The sequence below is a fragment of the Armigeres subalbatus genome, chromosome 1, assembly GCF_024139115.2.
Source record: "Armigeres subalbatus isolate Guangzhou_Male chromosome 1, GZ_Asu_2, whole genome shotgun sequence".
In the NCBI taxonomy this organism is placed as follows: Eukaryota; Metazoa; Arthropoda; class Insecta; order Diptera; family Culicidae; genus Armigeres; species Armigeres subalbatus.
The window spans coordinates 95,813,886-95,836,266 of record NC_085139.1 but is presented as its reverse complement, the minus strand read 5'-3'; the positions used below and the strand labels follow the sequence as shown (position 1 = coordinate 95,836,266).

The following is a 22,381-nucleotide window of genomic DNA, read 5'->3' as shown; positions in this document are numbered from 1 at the left end:
CAGAGTCGTTTTTGATTTTTTTTTGCAGTTTCCTCATCTAACGTTCAAATATTTAATCATCCATCGCGAGAGTCTTAATAAAATTATATTAATGTGCTTATGATATTCCCTGTCCATGGATAAGGGGCTTGACGTTGATATTTCAAGTGTCTTAAAAAGATTTTTATTTTATTTTTATTTTTGTTGTTTAATAGAGTGCTTTTTTCAAACAAAGGTTAAGTTCAACACTAAATTAAAAAATTAAGATATTTTTCCATTTTTTTATATCTCCTTTACAAGAATATCGTTATTTTAATGGTAATGGTTTGAAAATAAGCTCCGTAGAGAAACTTTTATCACATCTTACTTAAATAAGGTCAACAGTTATACCAAACACTTGAGGTACCATGCCTCCAAGTTAACTAATAGTTAGTGTCGCACGATCTAACAACAACTGCCTATTGGTAAATTTGGAGGTGCCGGCAGGGCTCAGTAGGGGTCTAACTAACATAACTCTAATACTAACAAGACCCTGAAACAAACGCTTATCCAAATAGCATACATCTATTTATACTTGTAGTAGTAGCTAACAATAATTCATTTTGTACCCGTATAGCTGAAGTAGAATTTTAGTAGTGAAAAGTAGAATTTGTAGATTTACTAATTAGGCATTGCAGATAGTGAATGTATCTATTATATCTTCTCGATAATCTTTTTATTTTAGTCTCTGCATGCTGCATAAATCAACGCAAAAAAACTGTTTCTCTCTTCCTTCTATTAGGTTAGTTAGAAAAATTAGCGGATATATAGGGGACATAACTTAGTGTTTCTCGTATTAAGACAAATTCGCTGACCTTTACCTTATAATAAAATAAATGACCGATAGTAAAATAAATGACTGAAATTTAATGATATCAAATAAATAATAAAAACGAAAATAAATACATGACCATCGGTGGAAAGAAAGAGGAAGACAAGAGACAGAGTTCTGTTTAGAATAGTTAATTGAGACCATTGCACTCACAAGATAGAGAATAACTAGTACCACTATTATTGCTACAAGACTAATAACTTGACCACTTACGGAAATGAGGATAGACCATATGATGCGTTCATCCACTATTATATTGAATATTGTATACCCTGAATCTGAATAACTGAATTTTAGACCTCATTATTTTAATAAATAATAAAGGTTTGAATATTAGAAAGGTAGAACTTGACCAAAAAAAAGCAATTACGGAACAACTGGACAGAAATTTTGTATAATGATCACTATTAGACTACTGAAACTTTAACATATGACATTACTGTGACTGATAGGATACAATTAACTCGACGACGTATTGACAAACATCCGATACTCAACCGTGTTAAAATAAGGGAAGCTCTTCAATGTGTCCATTTATTACAATAATACTTAAATTAATCTATTTTGAAACTACCCTACCAGAATGATATCATTTCATCTTTATTCGAAATTATTACTTGAAATGGCAACAGTACCACCGTTGTCAACATAGACTACCATTAGGTATTGAATGTCGGCTCCAAGTAACTAATAATTAAGATTACATGTTAACTACTTATTCAGAAAACATCTTTGTACATGTTGAGCTTCCATTATTTGTTCGGTTTATAATTGACAGACTGTAGATAGAAAGAATAATGTATCGGTATGATCACAATACAAACCCAGGCCGCAGTGACCTAGTGAGCAACATAGCTTGAGTCGTCTGCTAGTATTGTGTATCACATGGAGAGCCCAGCCGAGATACCAGTCTATTAAGACTACAACTGGTCAACTCTCGAAAAAAAAAAAAAAAAAAAAAAATTAATGTGCTTATGATATTGGAAGAAACGCGATCTATCTTGATAAATTTAAATTGCTGATTAGTAACTAACAATATATCATATTTCCCTTTGATGAAAATTCAGCGCCAATTTTTTTGAAAATTATCTAGTCTAAGCAATCTAAACTGAATCAAATGGCTGAATTTTGCCATAGTTCAGAACCGATCCACAAATAATCATCAATAATGTTTACCTACAATAAAAAAACTAGATATTCAAAGGCTTGTTGAAATAAACGCCGAACATCATCTTTGTGTACCTTTGACAACACAACACAGCATCGGCATCATCCCCAAACAAGATTCTGTAGGGAATGTTTTAAAAACATTTTGTGAACTTTCATTTGATGATGGGCTTTTAAGGTCATTGGTCGATCATCACGTCCTTAGGTACTAGTCATGTAGAGAGAATGACAGTGGATTAAAGCATCATATAAACTACCTCATGTACGTAGGTGGCGATGGTCTCCATAAAACGTTTTCTCGATACTCCATAACCATAGTCGGACGCAAGAATGTTTCAGTTTTACATTCGCTCCTTCTGATGTTTATAAAACAATTTTATCAGGAAATAGTCTGGTAGATCTTTGAGAATTTTGTTCAGAAATTACTCCAGTGAAAATGCTTTAGGATATCTTGTGAAAATAATTATTCCCTTCAGAAAATTTTCTAAATTACTTTAGAATTCTCACTGAAACATAAAGAAAAATCCTAGTGGATTTCCAACCCAAGAAACAATTCAGAGCCATAAATCAACAAGCTTGTTGAACAATTGTTGTATAGAAGGGATGGTAGTTGAACAATAAAGCATGTTTAAGAAGTTGTTTAATAAATGTTATACTGATTGAAATCACCGTATTAGTTCCCTGTTTTGTTGTTATTTGAATAAAGCATCGAATAAAAGTTTAACAAATGTTACCCCGAAAATTTCCCTGACAGGATGAAGTACAGTTGTATTATTCACTGTGAATATGCTTTATTCCACCAAAGTAAATCCTATTTTGTGTAATCAAGTTGATATTGAATAACATGTTTATGTGATGCTTAATAACATTTGTTAGAATTTGTTACTCAACAGCGCTGCCGAAGTTGTACAATTCAATTAAGTAGTTTGTCTTATATTAGATTGTAAGCCTTTGAACCAAACATGTTGATTAATTGTGAAATAAGTTTACTGTATGATAACTGTTAATTATAGTGATGTTCTTTCAAATGTTGTTCAACACAACATAATTGCTGTTGATTCATCATTGTTGACAAAATCAATTATGTATGTCGTATCTGGCTGTGCGGACAGTGCGACAGGATGATCTACGATGAATTACATCCCCGCAACTTCGACGTCGTGGCGCTGCAGGAGATTTGCTGGACAGGACAGAAAGTGTGGAAAAGCGGGCATCGAGCGGCTACCTTCTACCAAAGCTGTGGCACCACCAACGAGCTGGGAACCGGCTTCATAGTGCTGGGTAAGATGCGCCAACGCGTGATTGGGTGGCAGCCAATCAACGCAAGGATGTGCAAGCTGAGGATTAAAGGCCGTTTCTTCAACTATAGCATCATCAACGTGCACTGCCCACACGAAGGGAGACCCGACGACGAGAAAGAAGCGTTCTACGCACAGCTGGAGCAGACATACGATGGATGCCCACTGCGGGACGTTAAAATCGTCATCGGTGACATGAACGCACAGGTAGGAAGGAGGAAATGTATAGACCGGTCATCGGACCGGATAGTCTGCACACCGTATCGAATGACAACGGCCAACGATGCATAAACTTCACAGCCTCCCGCGGAATGGTAGTCCGAAGCACCTTCTTTCCCCGCAAAAATATCCACAAGGCCACATGGAGATCACCTAACCAAGAAACGGAAAACCAAATCGATCACGTTCTAATCGACGGTAAATTCTTCTCCGACATCACGAATGTCCGCACTTACCGCAGTGCGAATATTGAATCCGACCACTACCTCGTTGCAGTATGCCTGCGCTCAAAACTCTCGACGGTGTACAACACGCGTCGAAGTCGGACGCCGCGGCTTAACATTGGGCGGCTACAAGACGGTAGACTAGCCCAAGAATACGCGCAGCAGCTGGAAATGGCACTTCCAACGGAAGAGCAGCTAGGCGCAGCGTCTCTTGAAGATGGCTGGAGAGATATTCGATCCGCCATTGGTAGCACCGCAACCGCTGCAGTAGGCACGGTGCCCCGGGATCAGAGAAACGACTGGTATGACGGCGAATGTGAGCAGTTAGTAGAACAGAAGAATGCAGCATGGGCGAGATTGCTGCAGCACCGCACGAGGGCGAACGAGGCACGATATAAACAGGCGCGGAACAGACAAAACTCGATTTTCCGGAGGATAAAGCGTCAGCAAGAAGATCGAGACCGTGAAGAGACGGATCAACTGTACCGCGCTAATAACGCACGAAAGTTCTATGAGAAGTTAAACCGTCCACGTAAGGGCCACGTGCCACAGCCTGATATGTGTAAGGACATAAACGGGAACCTTCTTACGAACGAGCGTGAGGTGATCCAAAGGTGGCGGCAGCACTACGAAGAGCACCTGAATGGCGATGTGGCAGACGAAGATGGCGGTATGGTGATGGACCTGGGAGAACGCGCGCAGGACATAATTCTACCGGCTCCGGATCTCCAGGAAATCCAGGAGGAGATTGGCCGGCTGAAGAACAACAAAGCCCTGGGGTTGACCAACTACCAGGAGAGCTATTTAAACACGGTGGTGAGGCACTGGCTAGAGCGCTACACTGGGTCATTACCAAGATTTGGGAGGAGGAAGTTTTGCCGCAGGAGTGGATGGAAGGTGTCGTGTGTCCCATCTACAAAAGGGCGATAAGCTGGATTGTAGCAACTACCGCGCAATCACATTGCTGAACGCCGCCTACAAGGTACTCTCCCAAATTTTATGCCGTCGACTAGCACCAACTGCAAGGGAGTTCGTGGGGCAGTACCAGGCGGGTTTTATGGGCGAACGCTCCACCACGGACCAGGTGTTCGCCATTCGCCAAGTACTACAGAAATGCCGCGAATACAACGTGCCCACACATCATCTATTATCGACTTCAAAGCAGCATATGATACAATCGATCGGGACCAGCTATGGCAGCTAATGCACGAACACGGTTTTCCGGATAAACTGACACGATTGATCAAAGCGACGATGGATCGGGTGATGTGCGTAGTTCGAGTTTCAGGGGCATTCTCGAGTCCCTTCGAAACCCGCAGAGGGTTACGGCAAGGTGATGGTCTTTCGTGTTTGCTATTCAACATCGCTTTGGAAGGGGTAATACGAAGAGCAGGGATTAACACGAGTGGTACAATTTTCAATAAGTCCGTCCAGCTATTTGGTTTCGCCGACGACATAGATATTATGGCACGTAACTTTGAGAAGATGGAGGAAGCCTACATCAGACTGAAGAGGAAGCTAAGCGGATCGGACTAGTCATCAACACGTCGAAGACGAAGTACATGATAGGCAGAGGTTCAAGAGAAGACAATGTGAGCCACCCACCGCGAGTTTGCATCGGTGGTGACGGAATCGAGGTGGTAGAAGAGTTTGTGTACTTGGGCTCACTGGTGACAGCCGAAAATGACACCAGCAGAGAAATTCGGAGACGCATAGTGGCTGGAAATCGTACGTACTTTGGACTCCGCAAGACGCTCCGATCGAATAGAGTTCGCCGCCGTACCAAACTGACAATCTACAAAACGCTAATTAGACCGGTAGTCCTCTACGGACACGAGACCTGGACGATGCTCGTGGAGGACCAACGCGCACTTGGAGTTTTCGAAAGGAAAGTGCTGCGTACCATCTATGGTGGGGTGCAGATGGCGGACGGTACGTGGAGGAGGCGAATGAACCACGAATTGCATCAGCTGTTGGGAGAACCATCCATCGTTCACACCGCGAAAATCGGACGACTGCGATGGGCCGGGCACGTAGCCAGAATGTCGGACAGTAACCCGGTGAAAATGGTTCTCGACAACGATCCGACGGGCACAAGAAGGCGAGGTGCGCAGCGGGCAAGGTGGATCGATCAGGTGGAAGATGACTTGCGGACCCTCCGTAGACTGCGTGGTTGGCGACGTGTAGCCATGGACCGAGCCGAATGGAGAAGACTCTTATATACCGCACAGGCCACTTCGGCCTTAGTCTGAATAAATAATAATAATCTGGCTGTGCGGATGTCACTGTGCATAGAGATGAGTGACGTTTAACGCTCGCACACAGATGTGCAATTCGGCATGTGTAAATACATGCTTGTTTTCCTTCTGCTCATAGCCTCAAAATTGATCGAGTCATCACGATGGTTGCGAAGGAGTCAAAAAATATATGGAAATATACTCATTTTTACCCAAACTTTGCTGAGTAGCACCATCTAAGAGTGTTTGTTTTCCTTTTACCGCCACTCACACATTCGAACGTGAGAATCTCAATTGATTTTATTTTGAAAATGAATAAATCTTTCAAAAAGTTCAAAACGAGTGGTACATATCATATCAGTGGTTAGTGAAACACACCGGTTGTTGTGTAGGACGCTACAAGTACAACACAAAACAGTTGGAAATGCAGCGACATTCGCAGAATTTAAAGCTGTACCAGATCCTACGAATGGTATAAAGCTTGTTTTTACTTAATATCATACAATTATACTAAAAAGCATAATTTCAGACCAAAACTGTTTGTTGTTGCTGTTCTGACAGTGATGGGCAACGGATGCGCGCACGGATTGACTATTGGAAGCAGATTGTTTCAGAATTCTTTATTCAACGATTCTTAAACTGCAATCGGGGCAACTACCATCTATGCTCATTTGAATTTGTATAAACGTTAATGTGCAAAAGGTTTTCAACAATATTGTTGTCATATACACTCTATTTAATAAACATGTTCAAATGTTATTTATGCAATGTTTGTGCAATAAATTGTTCAATATGGTGTTAAATAATTTATAACTACATTTAACATGGTCGATTTATATGACCTTGCATGGAGCACCGGAAGAGCAGGCGGATGTCAATCGAAGGGTCCTGGGTTCGAGCCTCACATCGTTCGAGATTGTGATAACTGTAGTAATGACTAGTAGATGTCACAGTCACAGTACTATAAATTAATTAGTTGAAAAATCGATAGTTCATGAAAGCCATACAATAATATGAAGATAAAAATTATCTGTAAGCATTAGTCCTCTTTTAACATTTTTATAAAAAAAAATCTTGTTGTAGAAACTTGTAATAAGTTTTATTTGAGATATTCCTTACAACAATTTAAATGCCACCAAAACCAACGTTATTCAACTTGTATTCGAGACTTTTTCTCAAACTAATGTTGAATAATAGTTTCCTCCAATCTTCTATGTTACACAAACAGCCTTATTTGTAAAACGTTGAACAAAAGCTTTATTAGTTCGGGTAATAAACTTTGTAGTAACAAGCGTTGAATTAATGTTGTTGTAGCTCTTTTATTGTTTTTGCAGTTGAACAATCGAGGCAAGGTGATAGCTTAAACATTTATTTCAACATGCTAATAGAACTACTGTTGTTGAATAGATTCTCCATTTTTGGGCGAACAAGATTGGTATAGTAGTATCAAATGCAATAAATCAATCATAATTAAACATACAGCTGAATAGCGTAGCTGTAAGAGACATTTCTTTAAACAATAATTGTTTCTTGGGTTAAGAGCTCGCTCAATAGTTTAATCCTGGAGCTCCTTGATGGATGTTTAATAGATATTTTTTTTCAAAGCTCCGCTCCATAAATTTGCTAGATTGTATGGTGTTATTCAAATTTGAATTGAAATGTCTTCGTGGAGGTATTCATATGAAAAATATACCAAGGAATCTTCAAACATGTTTCCACGAGTTCTTCAAAACACTCCATTAGATGTTCCTTATAAAGTATCATTGCTTGTTGTACTTGTCTGACATCTAGTTGATAGTAGTTGAACTTTTTATAAATAAAACAATCCTGGAATGTCAAGACAATCGATTCACTTTTGGCAAACAACTAAAATTCGATAAAATATATTGAGTAGGTGTAGCACTCCTTAGCATATGAGACTAGTTATAGCACTTCTTCACAAACATGACCTTTTTTATATTTTTCCATGGGGCCATTGGCAAAGGCCACAATCGACAGATATTAAACGACCTGAGTGTATTCAGACCAACATATTTATAGTATTGCATGGCTAGAATGTTTTTCTAGGCTGTAAGTGCTGCATGGATTTATGTGATCTTGTGGGGATTGTATTCTTGATTATCTGTAAAATTGCAGCGTTCGTGATTATTTTTAGAAGTCCATTAACTCCACAGAGAGTGAATAAGAATTCTTACTTCGTAAGTATTCTTGAGACTCAATGGAGGTTTCTCGATGTCTACAGAAATACCTAACCCGTAAGTTTTTTTTAACGGAATTAGAAGGATTTCTAGAAGCTCCCACGATAGTTAAAAAGTTGTTCAAAAGTCGTGTCAAAAGCGTCGTGTCAGTAGTCTTGGAGATCTATTGCGACTCCAGAAAGTCGGTGGGAATTTGGAGTAAATTTTGGATAGATGTGAATTATGAAAACTTTTCAGGAGTTCTGCGCATTTACTTGATTCTTTGTGAACGACCAGAATTTCTTACGAAACTCTACATATCCTTAATGTTCTGCTACTAGAAGTCATAAGTAACTCAGGAACTCATATGGATAGGAATCAAACATGCAGAGATTTTCATGTGCTTCTAGGAATAGAAAAAAAAAACATTTTTCATACCTGGAACTTTTTGAGAAATGGTCTGGAAAGTCAGGGAAAGTCAGGGAATTTCATTCTCAAATTTGAGTCGACACCCTGTATACGAAGAATTGGAAAACTATGACGTTTTCGTATCGATGAATGAACTGCTGACGCGAATTCACAAATATTGTGTAATACTCATCAAAATTATAGTAACAGTAGGTAACAGTATATGATTTCTATACATTTTTCAAAACAAGCTGTCAAATAAATACAACGGTGGAAAGAAAAGATGTGTGTCATTATGTCACTGTACGCGTACAGCGTGATACGAAAATCATTGTGCAGAAATCATATGTCTGTCGATAGTATAACTCATCTGGCAAAACTGCTGTGCCGAGTAAACAAACCAAGTACCGTCAAACAGGGTGACTTGCAACACTCTTCAGCTTTTTCTCTCCATAACTCAAAAATAAAAGGATTTATTCATTCTATTACCTAGTATTATGATACTTTTAATGTTTGCTCATACTCGCTGCACGGGATCGTTTGATATTTTCAGACAATCGGTTTGATAGCTCTTTATGTCGGTTCAAGATAGATGTGTCATATTTTTTGGATATTGAACTAAAAACTCAATATTCGGAAGTCAAAAGCATAGGAGAGATTGTTCCCAAACCAACCACAGGTCTATTTCACAGATAGCGGCGAGTATGTCTGTATTGTCAGTAGAATACTGTCGTAGCACTTGTAATTTGGACGTAGGCAGCCATCTTCCATGGTTGTGTGTTACGAATTTTCCGAGCTATATTGTGTTTGAATTGATTTTTTGGCTGCAGGAGATATCGCCGTTTGGCATAATGCCATCTGGTATAACGAGTTGAATACCCAGTGGCCATTTGGCATAACGGCCGTTTGGCATAATAGAGAAAAATAGTCATAATGATTTTAGCGACATTTGGCATAACGACCATTTGGCATGAAAATTAAAAGAATTATAAAAACTCTAGAAAGAAGCTCAATTTACATCTGTATTATTGCCTTATCCTGGATATATGCGCTTTTTAGGAGTGATTTACTTTTTCGCCTGAATCCGTGTAAATTTTAATTTGAATGAAGGAATAATATTCCTAAAAAATGCTATCTTTTAAAGTTTTTTTTTTCAAATGCGTGTTTCGAATGGAGGAATGATTTACTCGTTAGAATTCTTCCAACCAAATGCATGCATGCTTTCTTGTTATAAGAAGAAATCAAGTGCTTTAAAAGATGGAATCATCAGCTTATTTATCTTATTCCGATCGTATGCGTAGAAAAGAAATCATATATGGGCCAAACACAATTGATATGTTTGCGTGCGTTTTGACAGTTTTCCCATGGCAAAACTGTCAAAACGCACGCAAACGTATCAATTGTGTTTGGCCCAATACGCTTCGACATTTGCGTTCTTTAGATAAATGGGTCATCTTGTATTCTGTCCGGAAAAGGCGTTCTTGTGATGATGTGGTCATATACATTTTGCCTTTTTTCCGGGCAAATGCATACTTTTTAAAAGGGGATCATCTACTTTTTTGCCCTATTCCGGGCAAATGCAAACTTTTAAAGAAGCCATCTACTCTGCTTCATCCCGGGAAAATGCGTACTTTTAAAGAAGGAGTCATCAACTCTTTCGCCTTATTCCGTTCAAATACGTACTTTTAAAGAATGAGCCATTTACTCTTTTGCCTTTTTCCGGGCAAATACGTACTTTCTAAGAAAAAGTCATCTACTCTTTTGCTTCATCCCGGGCAAATGCGTACATTTAAAGGAGTCATCTACTCTTTCGCCTTCTTCTTCTTCTTTTTGGCATTACATCCTCACACTGGGACAGAGCCGTCTCGCAGCTTAGTGTTCATTATGCACTTCCACAGTTATTAACCGCAAGGTTTCTAAGCCAGGATACCATTTTTGCATTCGTATATCATGAGGCTTGCACGATAATACTTTTATGCCCAGGTAAGTCGAGACAATTTCCAATCCGAAAATTACCTAAACCGGCACCGAGAATCGAACCCAGCCACCCTCAGCTTGGTCTTGCTTTGTAGCCGCGCGTCTTATCTCACGGCTAAGGATGGCCCACTCTATCGCCTTATTCCGGGCAAATTCGTACTTTTAAAAAGGAGTCATCTACTATTTTGCCTTACACCGGGCAAATGCGTACTTTTAAAGTAGAGGTCATCTACTCTTTTGACTTATTCCGGACAAATACGGTGCTTTTAACCTTCCGGGACTCGCGCCGTTGTAAAAAGTACAACACCGTCGATAAAAAGCACTCTTGTCGTTAACAAGAGTGGCGAGACTGCGTGATTGATCCAGGACTATGCGAGTCCCGCCGGAAGGTTAAATAAGAAGTCATCTACTCTTTTGCCTAAAAACGGAAATCATATATTCCTACGGTTAACCTTTTTTGTGCTAAATGGTCGTTTTGCCAAACGGCCCATTATATTTGATATTTTTTTTTCAAGGATTATGCCAAATGGCCTCGAGGTACCCAACAAATTATGCCAAATGGTCGTTATGCCAAATGGCCTTTAGACATTTAAATCGTTAAGCCAAACGGACTTATGCTAAATGACATTATGCCATATGGGCTCCCCCCTAAGACATTGAACGATAAGTTATCCTTATTGCTTATGGTCTTGGCTATTTTTCTCGCTACTTAGCTTAGGTCGTATGAAGCACCCGGCAACTTTCAGCCAATGAGATAAACTCCGCCTCGGTCGATGAAAGTGCCACGCATTGTTGCTTTCTGGCACACCACGAAATTGTGCCACCACCCATACATTTCCGGCCCAGTACGCGTCCGCATACCCATGAAGTTCTCTTTCGTTGGTACCCAGTTCCAGCTTCATTTCGCTTGGTAACGCGGCACTCTCTTTGCCTCCATCCAGTCCGCATTCGTTGGCTTGCTTACCTGCCTTCCAAGAATCGACGTGCTTATGGTAATATCTGGCCGGGTATTGACAGATACATACAGCAAATCGTCGACAAAGCTCTGGAACTTTTCGTTGTTCGGCAGACTCTCCGACTCCTCCTTTCGCTGTAAATATCCAACATCCATGGGAATCCGTGATCCTTTGACTTCGGTCAGTCCAAACCAAGATGAATACACCACTAGGTGTTCCAATCTGCCAAATTCACGAATCAGCCATTTTGGATTTTAGTATGGGAGAGCCAGCCGGTTTGTTTATGTTTTGCACCGAAAATGAATTTTTCACCCCCGCCCTCTTCTCGTCCATAAATTGGGCAGACTGCAACACCTAGCTGTGTATTCATCTTGGTCCAAACTGTTCAACCAACTTGTCGATGTAGAATTTTTGGTCCAAGCAGTAGGCGTTGCACTGGTTGTCCTTCTTCATCACTCTCAAACCCAAAAAATGTTTCACCTCGCCAAGCGTTGTTATCTGGAACTTTCCTGCCAAAGCCTTTACAACTCCATCGTATTACTTGTCGTTGGATGTGACGATCCAGCATATCATCCACATAAACTAGGATGAAGAGGAAACTGGGGTAATAAGCACTCAAGGAGCAAAATGACCCTTTGGCATTTTTGAGTACTTTTTCGGCATTTTTTCCAGAGTATTTACTATAGCGCATATAGTTCGGATCTCGAACTATCAATCCAATAGTAAACATTCTTGAAAATATTCCAGAAACACCGCTAAAAATAACAAAAGGTCGTTTTGCCCCGGGGGTGCATATTACCCCAGATACCCCTACACTGTTCTGCCATTTCGCTTTCGCACGTACAAACAGGGAACAGCGTCTGCCTGTTTGAAACCAAGTCGCTTAAGAACGTCAGTCAGCTTTTGGTTCCAAACCCTGGCTGATTGCTTCAATCCGTAAATGATCTTGCGCAACCAACACACCTTGTCACTTCCAGCTTGCAGTCCTGGTGGTGCCCGCATATACATTGTCTCCTTCAGCTCGCCGTTTTCACGTCAACGTGTCTAACCTGCATTCGATCACGTCCGGCGATGGTCAACAGCGTCCGCAGCGTCAACTGCTTTGCAACAGGAGCGAACACCTAGTCGTAATCCAAGCCGTGCCGTTGATTGAAACCTTGCGCCACTATTCTTGCCTCATACTGTGTAAGATTACCTTTCAGAACGGCAAGGTGTATCTGCGAATTACTCCTCCTGGACGCGAGCCGGCTTGGCACATCGCTTCCACTGGCATCTTCATACACACTCTGGTTACCTGAATCGTCAAATTCGTGTCCCAGCTGCACCTCATCGAAACCTCGGAGACCTTCTTCATCTTCACCGTCGTCGATGGATTCCGTGTCGGACGCATCCAACTCATTCTGCTCTTTGGCTTCGCTGGTACCTGCGGCAACTTGATCACCAACTTCAATAAACGAGCATCTCGACAGAAAACGATTTTGTTTCTCTTCAAGTCAATAAAACGCCACGCTTTGTGCTGCTGAGAGTATTTGACGAACGTCATCTTTGTCGCCTTCGGCTGGACCTTTGACCGCTTCTCCTTCGGGATGAACACGTACGCCTCCGAATCGAACACCTGGATCATACTTATGTTTGGCTTAGTCCCGTACCAAATCTCAAAGGACGTCTCCTGCACCGGCTTCGTTGGCAGTATGTTCTGCAGATAGTTGGCTGAATTCACCGCCTCAGCCCAGTACCGGTAATGCAATACAGATTCAATGATCATACACCGCGCCATCCCCACCAGAGAACGATTCTTGCGCTCCGCAACTCCGTTCTTCTGTGGCCTGTAAGCTGTCGTAAACTGCTGCTGAATACCATCCTGCTTCAAAAACTTGACCAATTGAAAAACTTGTACTCTCCTCCTTGATTCTTTGGATGCAGTTGACATCCTCGAGTTTTTTTTTCATCGCTTCTCATGGCCCTCAGTACATCGGCGTAGCTTTTCAATTCGGTCTCCTTCCTGGGCTCCATAGCCTGGCTCACTGCCAACTCCTTCTCCGCAGTAAGTAGTCGGATCTTTCGTTCCGCCTCCTTAATGGCCTCTTCCTGCTTTGCCTCTACAATGATGTTGCAGAGAGTCATCACAGACATCTTCAAATACCTGCTGTATTTACCGCGGTTATCCAGAAAGGACAATAGCACGTCCGAGATGTGCGTGAGCAGCTCAATTTTCTGGCCTCGGCCCTCCTGGTGGCTGGTCATAGTCTCGTTAATGACCTTGGTCAGAGTTGAGCTATTCATTTTGATCTCGACTGACGCTCCTCTCTGTCGATCACCCTTGGCGACATATGAGGCGACCGATTAAAGTCACTTTGTCTGGCCAAAGGAACAATGTCGGATGCTTCACTCGATTTTTTGTAGCTTATGCTTATGTGGAAGTCCCTCATCTATATGTTGCATGTCTTTAACGACTATATTTATATACAAAACATGTCCCTCATTGTGCATACAAACGATTGTATCCAATATCATGTATGAAAAGTAAACGCTTATCCTAATTGCATGCTTTCTCCCCACAGCCAACTTAGTGTACAATAACATCGTCAACGTAGAAAAATTATACTGCTATCGAGCTTCCGAAAACAGCCACTCCAATAACATGTACGCCACACGATTCGGCAGTTTGTTTGCTACTGTTCTCGGTCCAGAAAACGCCCGTCAGTCCAAAACCGTTACGGATAGCACACTGCTGATTGATCTGCTGAAGCTTGCTTCTATCCTTGTCAACACAAAAAACCCACGCACTGGTGATGGTGACAATGCCACAACATACGAAAACGCCACATTCAATGAACTGAACACATCCAATGAGAGCCAAACGGATGAAATCAAAGCGGAACAACAAAACATTGAACCCAGACCAAAGACTCCGTGCTTCGCTGACACAGTACTACAACATTCGCCAACGATGACTCGTTTGTTGAGCACCTTGTCGCACTGCCCCACCTCCTCGTTTGCAATGCTGGTCGCCTCATCCATGTACTGCGCTTCTATTAATGATTCAAAAAGCAACAGTCTAACCGAACCACAAACCGTTGCGGATGCCGTATTTCAACTTTTGCTTTACATTTGTCGGGCAGCCACACAAAACGTTCTGGTGGTTAAACCTCTGTTTGATTATATCAACAATGCGTCAAGCATGCGCCACGCCATGCCCAAACTACACCTGTCCGAGCCGTTCCTATGGTTTGTTCTGAAAGTGCTGGACAACTCTTCGTCGATTGCGATATTCACAGAGATGGGTGGAATCAAGGTGCTCTGTGAGAGTTTGGTGCGAAGCAATCGCGCCCTCATCAACACTCAACCGAGTCTAGTATCGATGATCATGCAACGCCTGTCCAAGTCCTCCAATCTGCAAACAACGTTTTCCAGTTCGTCAAAAAAAAGTTCAATGGCTGCCACGCGGAGCGAAGATGGTCTCATCAATTTTGCTCCGTACTGTACCATTTCCTCCGAAAATCAAACCGCCCAACCTGCTGACGTACTAATCCAGGCACCAATAGCCTCGCATAGGCGAGCTCGGAATCCGGCCTGGAGTTATTTGTTCTATCCGAACGAATCGCACGTGGATTTGACTATCACGCTACCAACGGCCGTACTACTGAAAGAAGTTCAACTTCAGCCTCATCTCTCCACGCTTGCTTCCTGCCCTTCGGCGGTGGCGATTGAAATCACGCGCGACAGTAATCTTGGCCCGATACCGATCACTCAACCGATTTCCACCGTTGGGATGACCTGCATCCGGTTGAAGTTCGCCCAGCCGGAAATCGCAACGAGCGTTATCATTCGCTTGTACAGACCACGTGACGCCACCAATATTGGACTAACGCAAATATCGGTTCTAGGGACGACGACGTTCAGCGATGTGAATGGTAGCTCTCTGGCTGGACCAAGTTGGGCTGCTGGAACATCGACGGCCCCAGTGGTGAAATCCGCAACGGATGGCACTGGCGAATTGTCCAATGAGGACGATAAAGCTGCCAAAACCAGCCTTGGTTGGCTGCGGATACTTGCTCAGTGCTCCAGCTTGGTAATGTACAACTCTGATCGGCAGCTCGCCAACCGGGTGATCATGGCTGCGACGGAGGTTCCAGGATTTCTAGAAGCTTGCTGCTCGTTATTGAACATTGCTCCGCTGTGTCCGAATATTGCTCTGAACAACCTAGAATCAGTCTTGTTGAAAATTGGACTTTTCAGCAGAGAATGTGGTTTGAATTTGATAAATATTCTCCTTAAGGAAAGTATACCGCAAACGTTCCAGTTGTGCAATGACTCTATTTCGGATCTTCTCTACCATTTGTGCACCACTCACAACGAGTACACGGGTGATCGAGTGGAGGCGATGTTGTCGTGGGTTCAGCGATTGTACGAACGCTACCATCAGAACCATGTGAATAGATTTGTTCTGCATGCAACAAACCCTTACAGTGGCTTTATCCGGTGTTTGTCATCGATCCTATGGCAATCGTATGCAACTGATCTTATCCCGGATCTCCCGAACATGATCACAAAGGAACTGTTTGAAACACTCTACGATTGGAACCAGCAATTGGAGCACGATGAACCATTGAAGAAGGCAATCGATGCCATGTTGTGTTCCGTTTGCTGCATTAGGCCGGAGCTGTTTACTATGCTGCTGAAACGCATGGGCGTATTGGTGCCTAACTTATCCACCGATTTGACTGCGTCCATCTCCGACGATCGCAAAGATGGGGAGTGCATCACGGACGATATCAAACAGGAGGAATCCGATGCGGCTGAATGGTACAGTCATCTGGTGATCGAGGATCTGACCCGTTTGCATTTGTCAAAAGCTCATTTGTCTACCATTTCTATGGCTTGTCAGTCGCCGCTCGCCGTGCAGCAGTTAATCGATTCCGGTCTGCCGAATCTGTTGACTTCAGTAATTTTAGAATTTTGCCACCGAGCGCTTAACAGTATCAATCAGCGTCAAAAGGATACGGGGACGGCCGGTGGCAATGTCGAACGCGATAATCGTGAAGTTTTCGAAGAAGAGCAAGCTGCAGCTGCTTCTTCTGTTGTTGATAACGCAGATGATTCGAGTTCATGCATGACAGATGCAGATAAAGAACATCAGAGTAAATTCTCGGGAACCTGTTCCAAGGATGTTGTATACCCCATGGTCAACATTAAAAAGGTAACGGAAATACTGGGATTCTTTTCCGAAGTTTGTTCCGAAGGTCATATGCGCGACTGGTTAGGTTGTTTCGAGGGTTCTATTTTTTGGGAACCTCTACTTTTGCTACTATGCAACAACAAACTGGCACACATTTCTCAAGAGGTCACACCCCAAGCATGCCTCGATCTAGAAGAATGCCTTATCAAGTTCCTGTCCAAAGTTACGTCCTGTCATCCGAAAAACCAAGAAGTTTTAACCCTAAACTTGATCTCTGTGATTCGAAAATCGGATTCTTCGAATGTCGTCGTAAGTAGTAGTGCCTCAACTGCTAATGGTAGCAGCTCGAACCAGACTGGAGTTAACAATCGACCAAATAACGGTACCAAGTCGTGCATATCCGGATTTACGAGACGATTAGTACTGCAGATTCTGTTAGAAAGCGAGAAAGTCATGGTGGCCATTCAAAGCGAACTTCCCCTACAAAACAAAGATCCCAATCCGTACAATCTAAGCAATCATCCATCGAAACGACCGAATACTCACTTCCGGTTGTTCTATTTGAGTACCAACTCGAAATGCCAGGAGATTTTAGACCAATGCGTCACGGCGTACAACCGGATCATTCCCAATCTTCCATCGGACAGTCGGGTGGGCGAAGTTTTGATAGGACCATCCAATGCCGGGTCCACCGCCAGCGGTAGCGACAATCGGAAGGAATTGTGGGAGATGGGACTTGGTATGGAGTTTCTTAGTGTGGCTGCCGGCGTAACGGCCAAAGACAAACGCCTGAAGGAAGCCAAAAACCAAGCAACCACCATGAAGCAGAAGGATATCCTTTCGATGTTCAGTGAGTAGAACGATTCAAATGGTCGAAGTTTCGATCCAATTAATTGAAGTATGTTGCGTATTTCCAGAAATGAAAATCGATGATCCTAAGCTGACTGCACCGGATGGAGTGATTCTTCGCCATACGGCCATTCCCAATGGATTGATCACAAGTGATACCACCATCTCACAAGTTCTTGCCATGTTGAAAACATCAGGGATTCCATTGTCAACGCCATGTATAAACCTCAATCTGGTGAGTCACAACTATGCAATCCCTCTTTATTTGGCACAATGACCGTTTGGCATGAAATACCATAATAATAGCATTGAAATTTAAAGAAGAAATCATATACTACAGCCATTTTCCGGGAAAATGCGTGTTTCAAACGAAGGAATGATCTATTTTGTTCCATTTAAAAAGAAATGTGCATTTCAATCCCTAATCCCAATCCTTAATCCCTAATCATAATCCCTAATTAGTTATAATAACTACGCAAATGCCAAATGGTCATTACGCCAAACTACAAATCGTATTTGACACTATTTTCCAATGATTATGCCAAATGGTCGTTAAGTCAAATCGGCTTGAAGTACCCAACAATTTAACTCGTTATGCTAAATGGCCTAAATGCTTTAGCCAAACGGAATTATGCCATATGTGACCTACATCTACACCCCTTTTAATATCCAGTTTTCTCCGAACTTTTTATATCCGCAGAGCCTTGCCAAAAACAAACAACCAGACGTAGAATTCAGCTGCGAAGGCAGCAGTTCTGCAACTGCTTCACCGCTCCTCAAGGCGGCTGACTTCATTCCGCTGTCTTCGCCTCTGCAAATATTCTCTAGTCGTGGTGGACTCTCGCTATTGGCACATTATCTGCCCATGGTTTATCCGGAATCACCCAAATCACCGCAACAGCTGGGCGACAAAGACAAGAGCCCGCCAGGTGGCGATTGGGTAAAAGTCGAACAGAACGAAGAAATCTACGAAGATTTGGATGACATTCTGGCGGATTCTTCGCCCAAAACGCAAGCCATATCCGCCGTACCGCAGCATTCGTTGGCAGCGTTTGCGTTGTTCCTGAAATTGCCTGCCTACTCGGAAGTGCTTCTACGTGATAAGGTGCGGGCACAGTGTCTGCTGCGGTTGATACTGGGCGTTACCGGGGACGGCGAAGGGAACGAGATCTACAGTTTGGCACTGTCGTCTTCACTGCCAACCCTACCATTCGAAGTGTTCCGTCAGCTGTTGGATAGTTCTCCACTGACTACGGATGATGGTGTGCTTCTTCGGCGAATGGTTATCGAAGTCGGAGCTATCCACTTGGTTTTGAACTGTTTGAGTATCTTCACCCACCATAATAATGCAGGAGTGAGCAGCAATTCGAACTCATCGGATAATGTAAGGCATTGGAAAGGGAAATAAAGAATGCATAGATTAAAAAACCTTTGGTCTATTCTAGATCCAAGCGGCTGGCAACAAAACTGCTTCCAATGGGGCCACCGCAAACGGAACGGACGACCAACTAAACTCGGACGACAAAAGCCACATGTATTGGGCAAAGGGAACAGGATTTGGTACAGGCTCAACGCAGCAGTCCTGGAACGTGGAACAAGCCCTACTTCGGCAGAAAAGCGAAGAAGAACATGTCACCGTGTTGCTTCAGGTTCGTTTTAATTTGGCGTCCAATCATACATTAAAAAGTAAAAATTAAAAACGTTTTCTAGGTGTTGTCAAGCTACATCAATCCAGGAGACAAGATTCCTTCAAACTTGGACAGCGAGGTTCTCAGTTATCGCGAATGCAGTGAGACATTGCCCGAATTACCGCCGATCTTTCTTGATCTATTGCAGCAGTCTTGCATGATTCCTGCGCTTAGTTCTTACCTGAGAAACGATTCTGGTATTTTCGTCTATAACTTTTATCTCGAAAGCAATTATTAATCTTTCTCATTTTTCTAGTGTTGGATATCACGCGTCACATTCCGTTGTACAGAGCGATTCTGCAGTTGCTGAGAGCTATTTCGCTTTCGAACCAGTTAGTTTCCCTACTGGTCAACAAGAACAATGAGGGAAAAATTTCGATAGCGGCACTGTTGGCCAACATGAAAGCCTGCGTGGACACATATGCCAGTCGATTGAAGTATGATAGTCGATCAAGTCTTCTTGCAATTGGGACCATTTTTTCACGTTGCATTTATTTTAGGGTGAACAAAAAGTCCAATCTCAAGGGTCAGACCCAGAAGATAACAGTTAGCTTGGATGACGGCGATGACGAGGGATTGGCGCTTCTGATTCCGGACATTCAGGAGACGTCGCTGCTAGTTCAGAACGCCACCAATGTAGAAACGATAACCGTGGAGGAAGAGCATAAAGAAGTCATTCCGCGACCGATGGCAAAGTCGGTCGAGGAGAAGTATATGGAACTGATGAAGGCATTGCAATTCGGTAAGTTAAGCAACAATTGTCCAGTAGCAGAATTAGATCACTAACCTTCAAATTACTTTGTGCTTGTAGATACTTTTGAAATGATTGCGGAAACGGAGAATGGCTATCGCTTCACCATTTCGCACCATTTTGAAACGAATGTTCGCATGGCAGGTGATCGTGGCCACCCGGGACGAGTGAAACGGTTGGCACAAGAAACAGTCACCCTGTCCACTAGTTTGCCACTGTCCTACAGTAGTTCTGTGTTTGTACGCTGTGATACCGATAGATTAGATATAATGAAAGTATTAATCACCGGACCGGCCGAGACGCCGTACGCCAACGGTTGCTTCGAATTCGATGTTTACTTTCCGCCCGACTATCCTAATTCGCCAATGATGATTAACCTGGAGACGACCGGTAGGAACACGGTCCGATTCAATCCGAATCTGTACAATGATGGCAAGGTGTGCTTATCCGTGCTGAATACCTGGCATGGTCGGCCCGAGGAGAAGTGGAATGCACACACGTCGAGTTTCCTACAGGTCAGTCACTTTGGCTAATTGGTTTAACGTTGATGCAATCAATCACTGATGTCCTTTCCGTCCAACCGTAGGTACTAGTCTCAATTCAAAGTCTCATCCTGGTTCCGGAGCCATACTTTAACGAGCCAGGGTTTGAACGCAGTCGTGGAACGCCAACTGGCACGCACAGCTCGCGGGAGTATAACAGCAATATCTACCAGGCGTGCGTGCGCTATGCAATGCTTGAGCAGCTGAAAAATCCATGCCCGTGCTTCAAAGAGGTAAAACATAAGTTTTATTTCATTCAGATAGTGATTTGTACTTTGGTTCGTATTTAAACTCTCAATTCATTCCAGGTTATTCACACTCATTTTTGGTTAAAACGAAACGAAATTTGTGCACAAATCGAAGACTGGATCGCCGAGCTAAGTAAACCGTTGCAGAACGAACGGACTGGGCGAACGATATCCTTCAATGCGATGGTACTCCGGCGACAGTATCGTCAACTGCGCGAAGAATTTGCCAAATTGAAGCCACCGGAGGGACTTGACGATGTGGATTACCCGTTCGTCACGGGCATCACCCCGACAACTCCATCCACGCAGATTGGTGCCGGTGGTTCGAACAATGGTGGTGCCGGTGATACTTCGGCCAGCACGCCACCCGAAAAGCCACTAGCATTGGACGACAAGGACGATGAGTGTGAGCTCCTTCTGCAATCCAGCGAGGATGCAATCGTGATGGATGACGAATACGTCGACGACGAAGTGATCATCAAGGCTGATGTAGATGATGTTGCTGTGGGCAGTAGTAGCAGTAGCAACGATAAAGGAACCAGCATTCCGGATGACGTTCAGGAAGAAAACCCGGATCTATCCCCGGAGGAGATCGTCCTCTCGATGGTGTGGTAAGTTGGGCTTCGCCTCGTGCTCCGTGTGAAACTGCATGTATGTTGTCGCTGTATCGTCCGTGTTTTACAAAGTTCGGATAAAACTTGGGGAGGACCAGATTCTTACATGTAAAATCCGTGTGTACATGTTTGTGGCGGTTGGCTTCTAAGAAAGCACATTTTTTCGATGATTTTTCAGATCAGAGGCAACCGCTTTGCAGCCCCGTCTCTCTTTCTATAATCGCAAAACACAACTCAGTTAGTGGCAAGCATTGGAGGCTAGGTTTGTTTTGATGAGCAGAAAAAATAATACGCTGGACATTTGTTATCAAACTCCGTAAGTAGAAAATCAAAATCCATAATAATAGAAGAGAGCAGAGCAAAAAAGCAACCCGTAGAAGACAGAACTTAGCATTATTCAGAAGACCGGATAACACTCGCGATATATGTAAAATCGATAGAATATTTCCTAGCTATCGATATGAATGCGTCGAATCAAAAGAAATAAAAATAGCCGTGCTCTAAGATCGAGAAAATAGTGATTCCATTTAAGTTTTTATACTTTTTGAGTATATTTGATTATTATCTATTTATTAATGAGAATTCAGCGTTTTTGGAACGCAACAATATTTGTCTAAAAATGCATATCAGTCCAACTAGAAAATTCTGCTGTTTGAGTTTTTAAACAATCATAAATTTGAAATAAGAGTTTCCACCGACAAGTGAGAGGGAATTGAATGCGGTCGCTATTCGTATAAGGAAGCTGATAAAAACAAAATTTGCTTAGCTTTTTTATTTTGGTTTTAGATTACTCTATTTGATGTGTTAGATTGCAAATAGTGAACATAGCAAGTCACTCTGATAGTGTAGCATACCAAAAATAATCAAATAGTTTTCCCTGATTGCAAAGATGAGTTTCTCTTAGTGAAAACTGTGTAAATGCAGATATAATATCTTCTAGTAACAGCAGATGAATGACGCATATTTCATTGTCCAAAGTGCATTTGACTTCTGTTTG

At 42.5% G+C, this 22,381-nt stretch overlaps 1 protein-coding gene across 3 annotated transcripts in view; it reads left to right on the top strand.

The window, feature by feature from the left end:
• The window catches only part of LOC134203045 (baculoviral IAP repeat-containing protein 6), a 67,698-nt gene extending 45,732 nt beyond the window's left edge, over positions 1-21,966 (top strand). For 2 of the 3 annotated variants that reach the window (XM_062678038.1, XM_062678028.1), the window contains 10 exons: positions 14,075-17,542; positions 17,610-17,776; positions 18,242-18,925; positions 18,987-19,190; positions 19,252-19,426; positions 19,486-19,666; positions 19,730-19,971; positions 20,041-20,495; positions 20,567-20,755; positions 20,831-21,966. In XM_062678038.1, coding sequence (XP_062534022.1) covers positions 14,075-17,542; positions 17,610-17,776; positions 18,242-18,925; positions 18,987-19,190; positions 19,252-19,426; positions 19,486-19,666; positions 19,730-19,971; positions 20,041-20,495; positions 20,567-20,755; positions 20,831-21,385 — 6,320 coding nt within the window. In that variant the 3' untranslated portion in view covers positions 21,386-21,966. The remainder of the gene's footprint in view (positions 1-14,074; positions 17,543-17,609; positions 17,777-18,241; positions 18,926-18,986; positions 19,191-19,251; positions 19,427-19,485; positions 19,667-19,729; positions 19,972-20,040; positions 20,496-20,566; positions 20,756-20,830) is intronic. The other variant, XM_062678032.1, reaches the window with a different exon arrangement.
• The last annotated feature ends 415 nt before the right edge of the window (positions 21,967-22,381 follow it).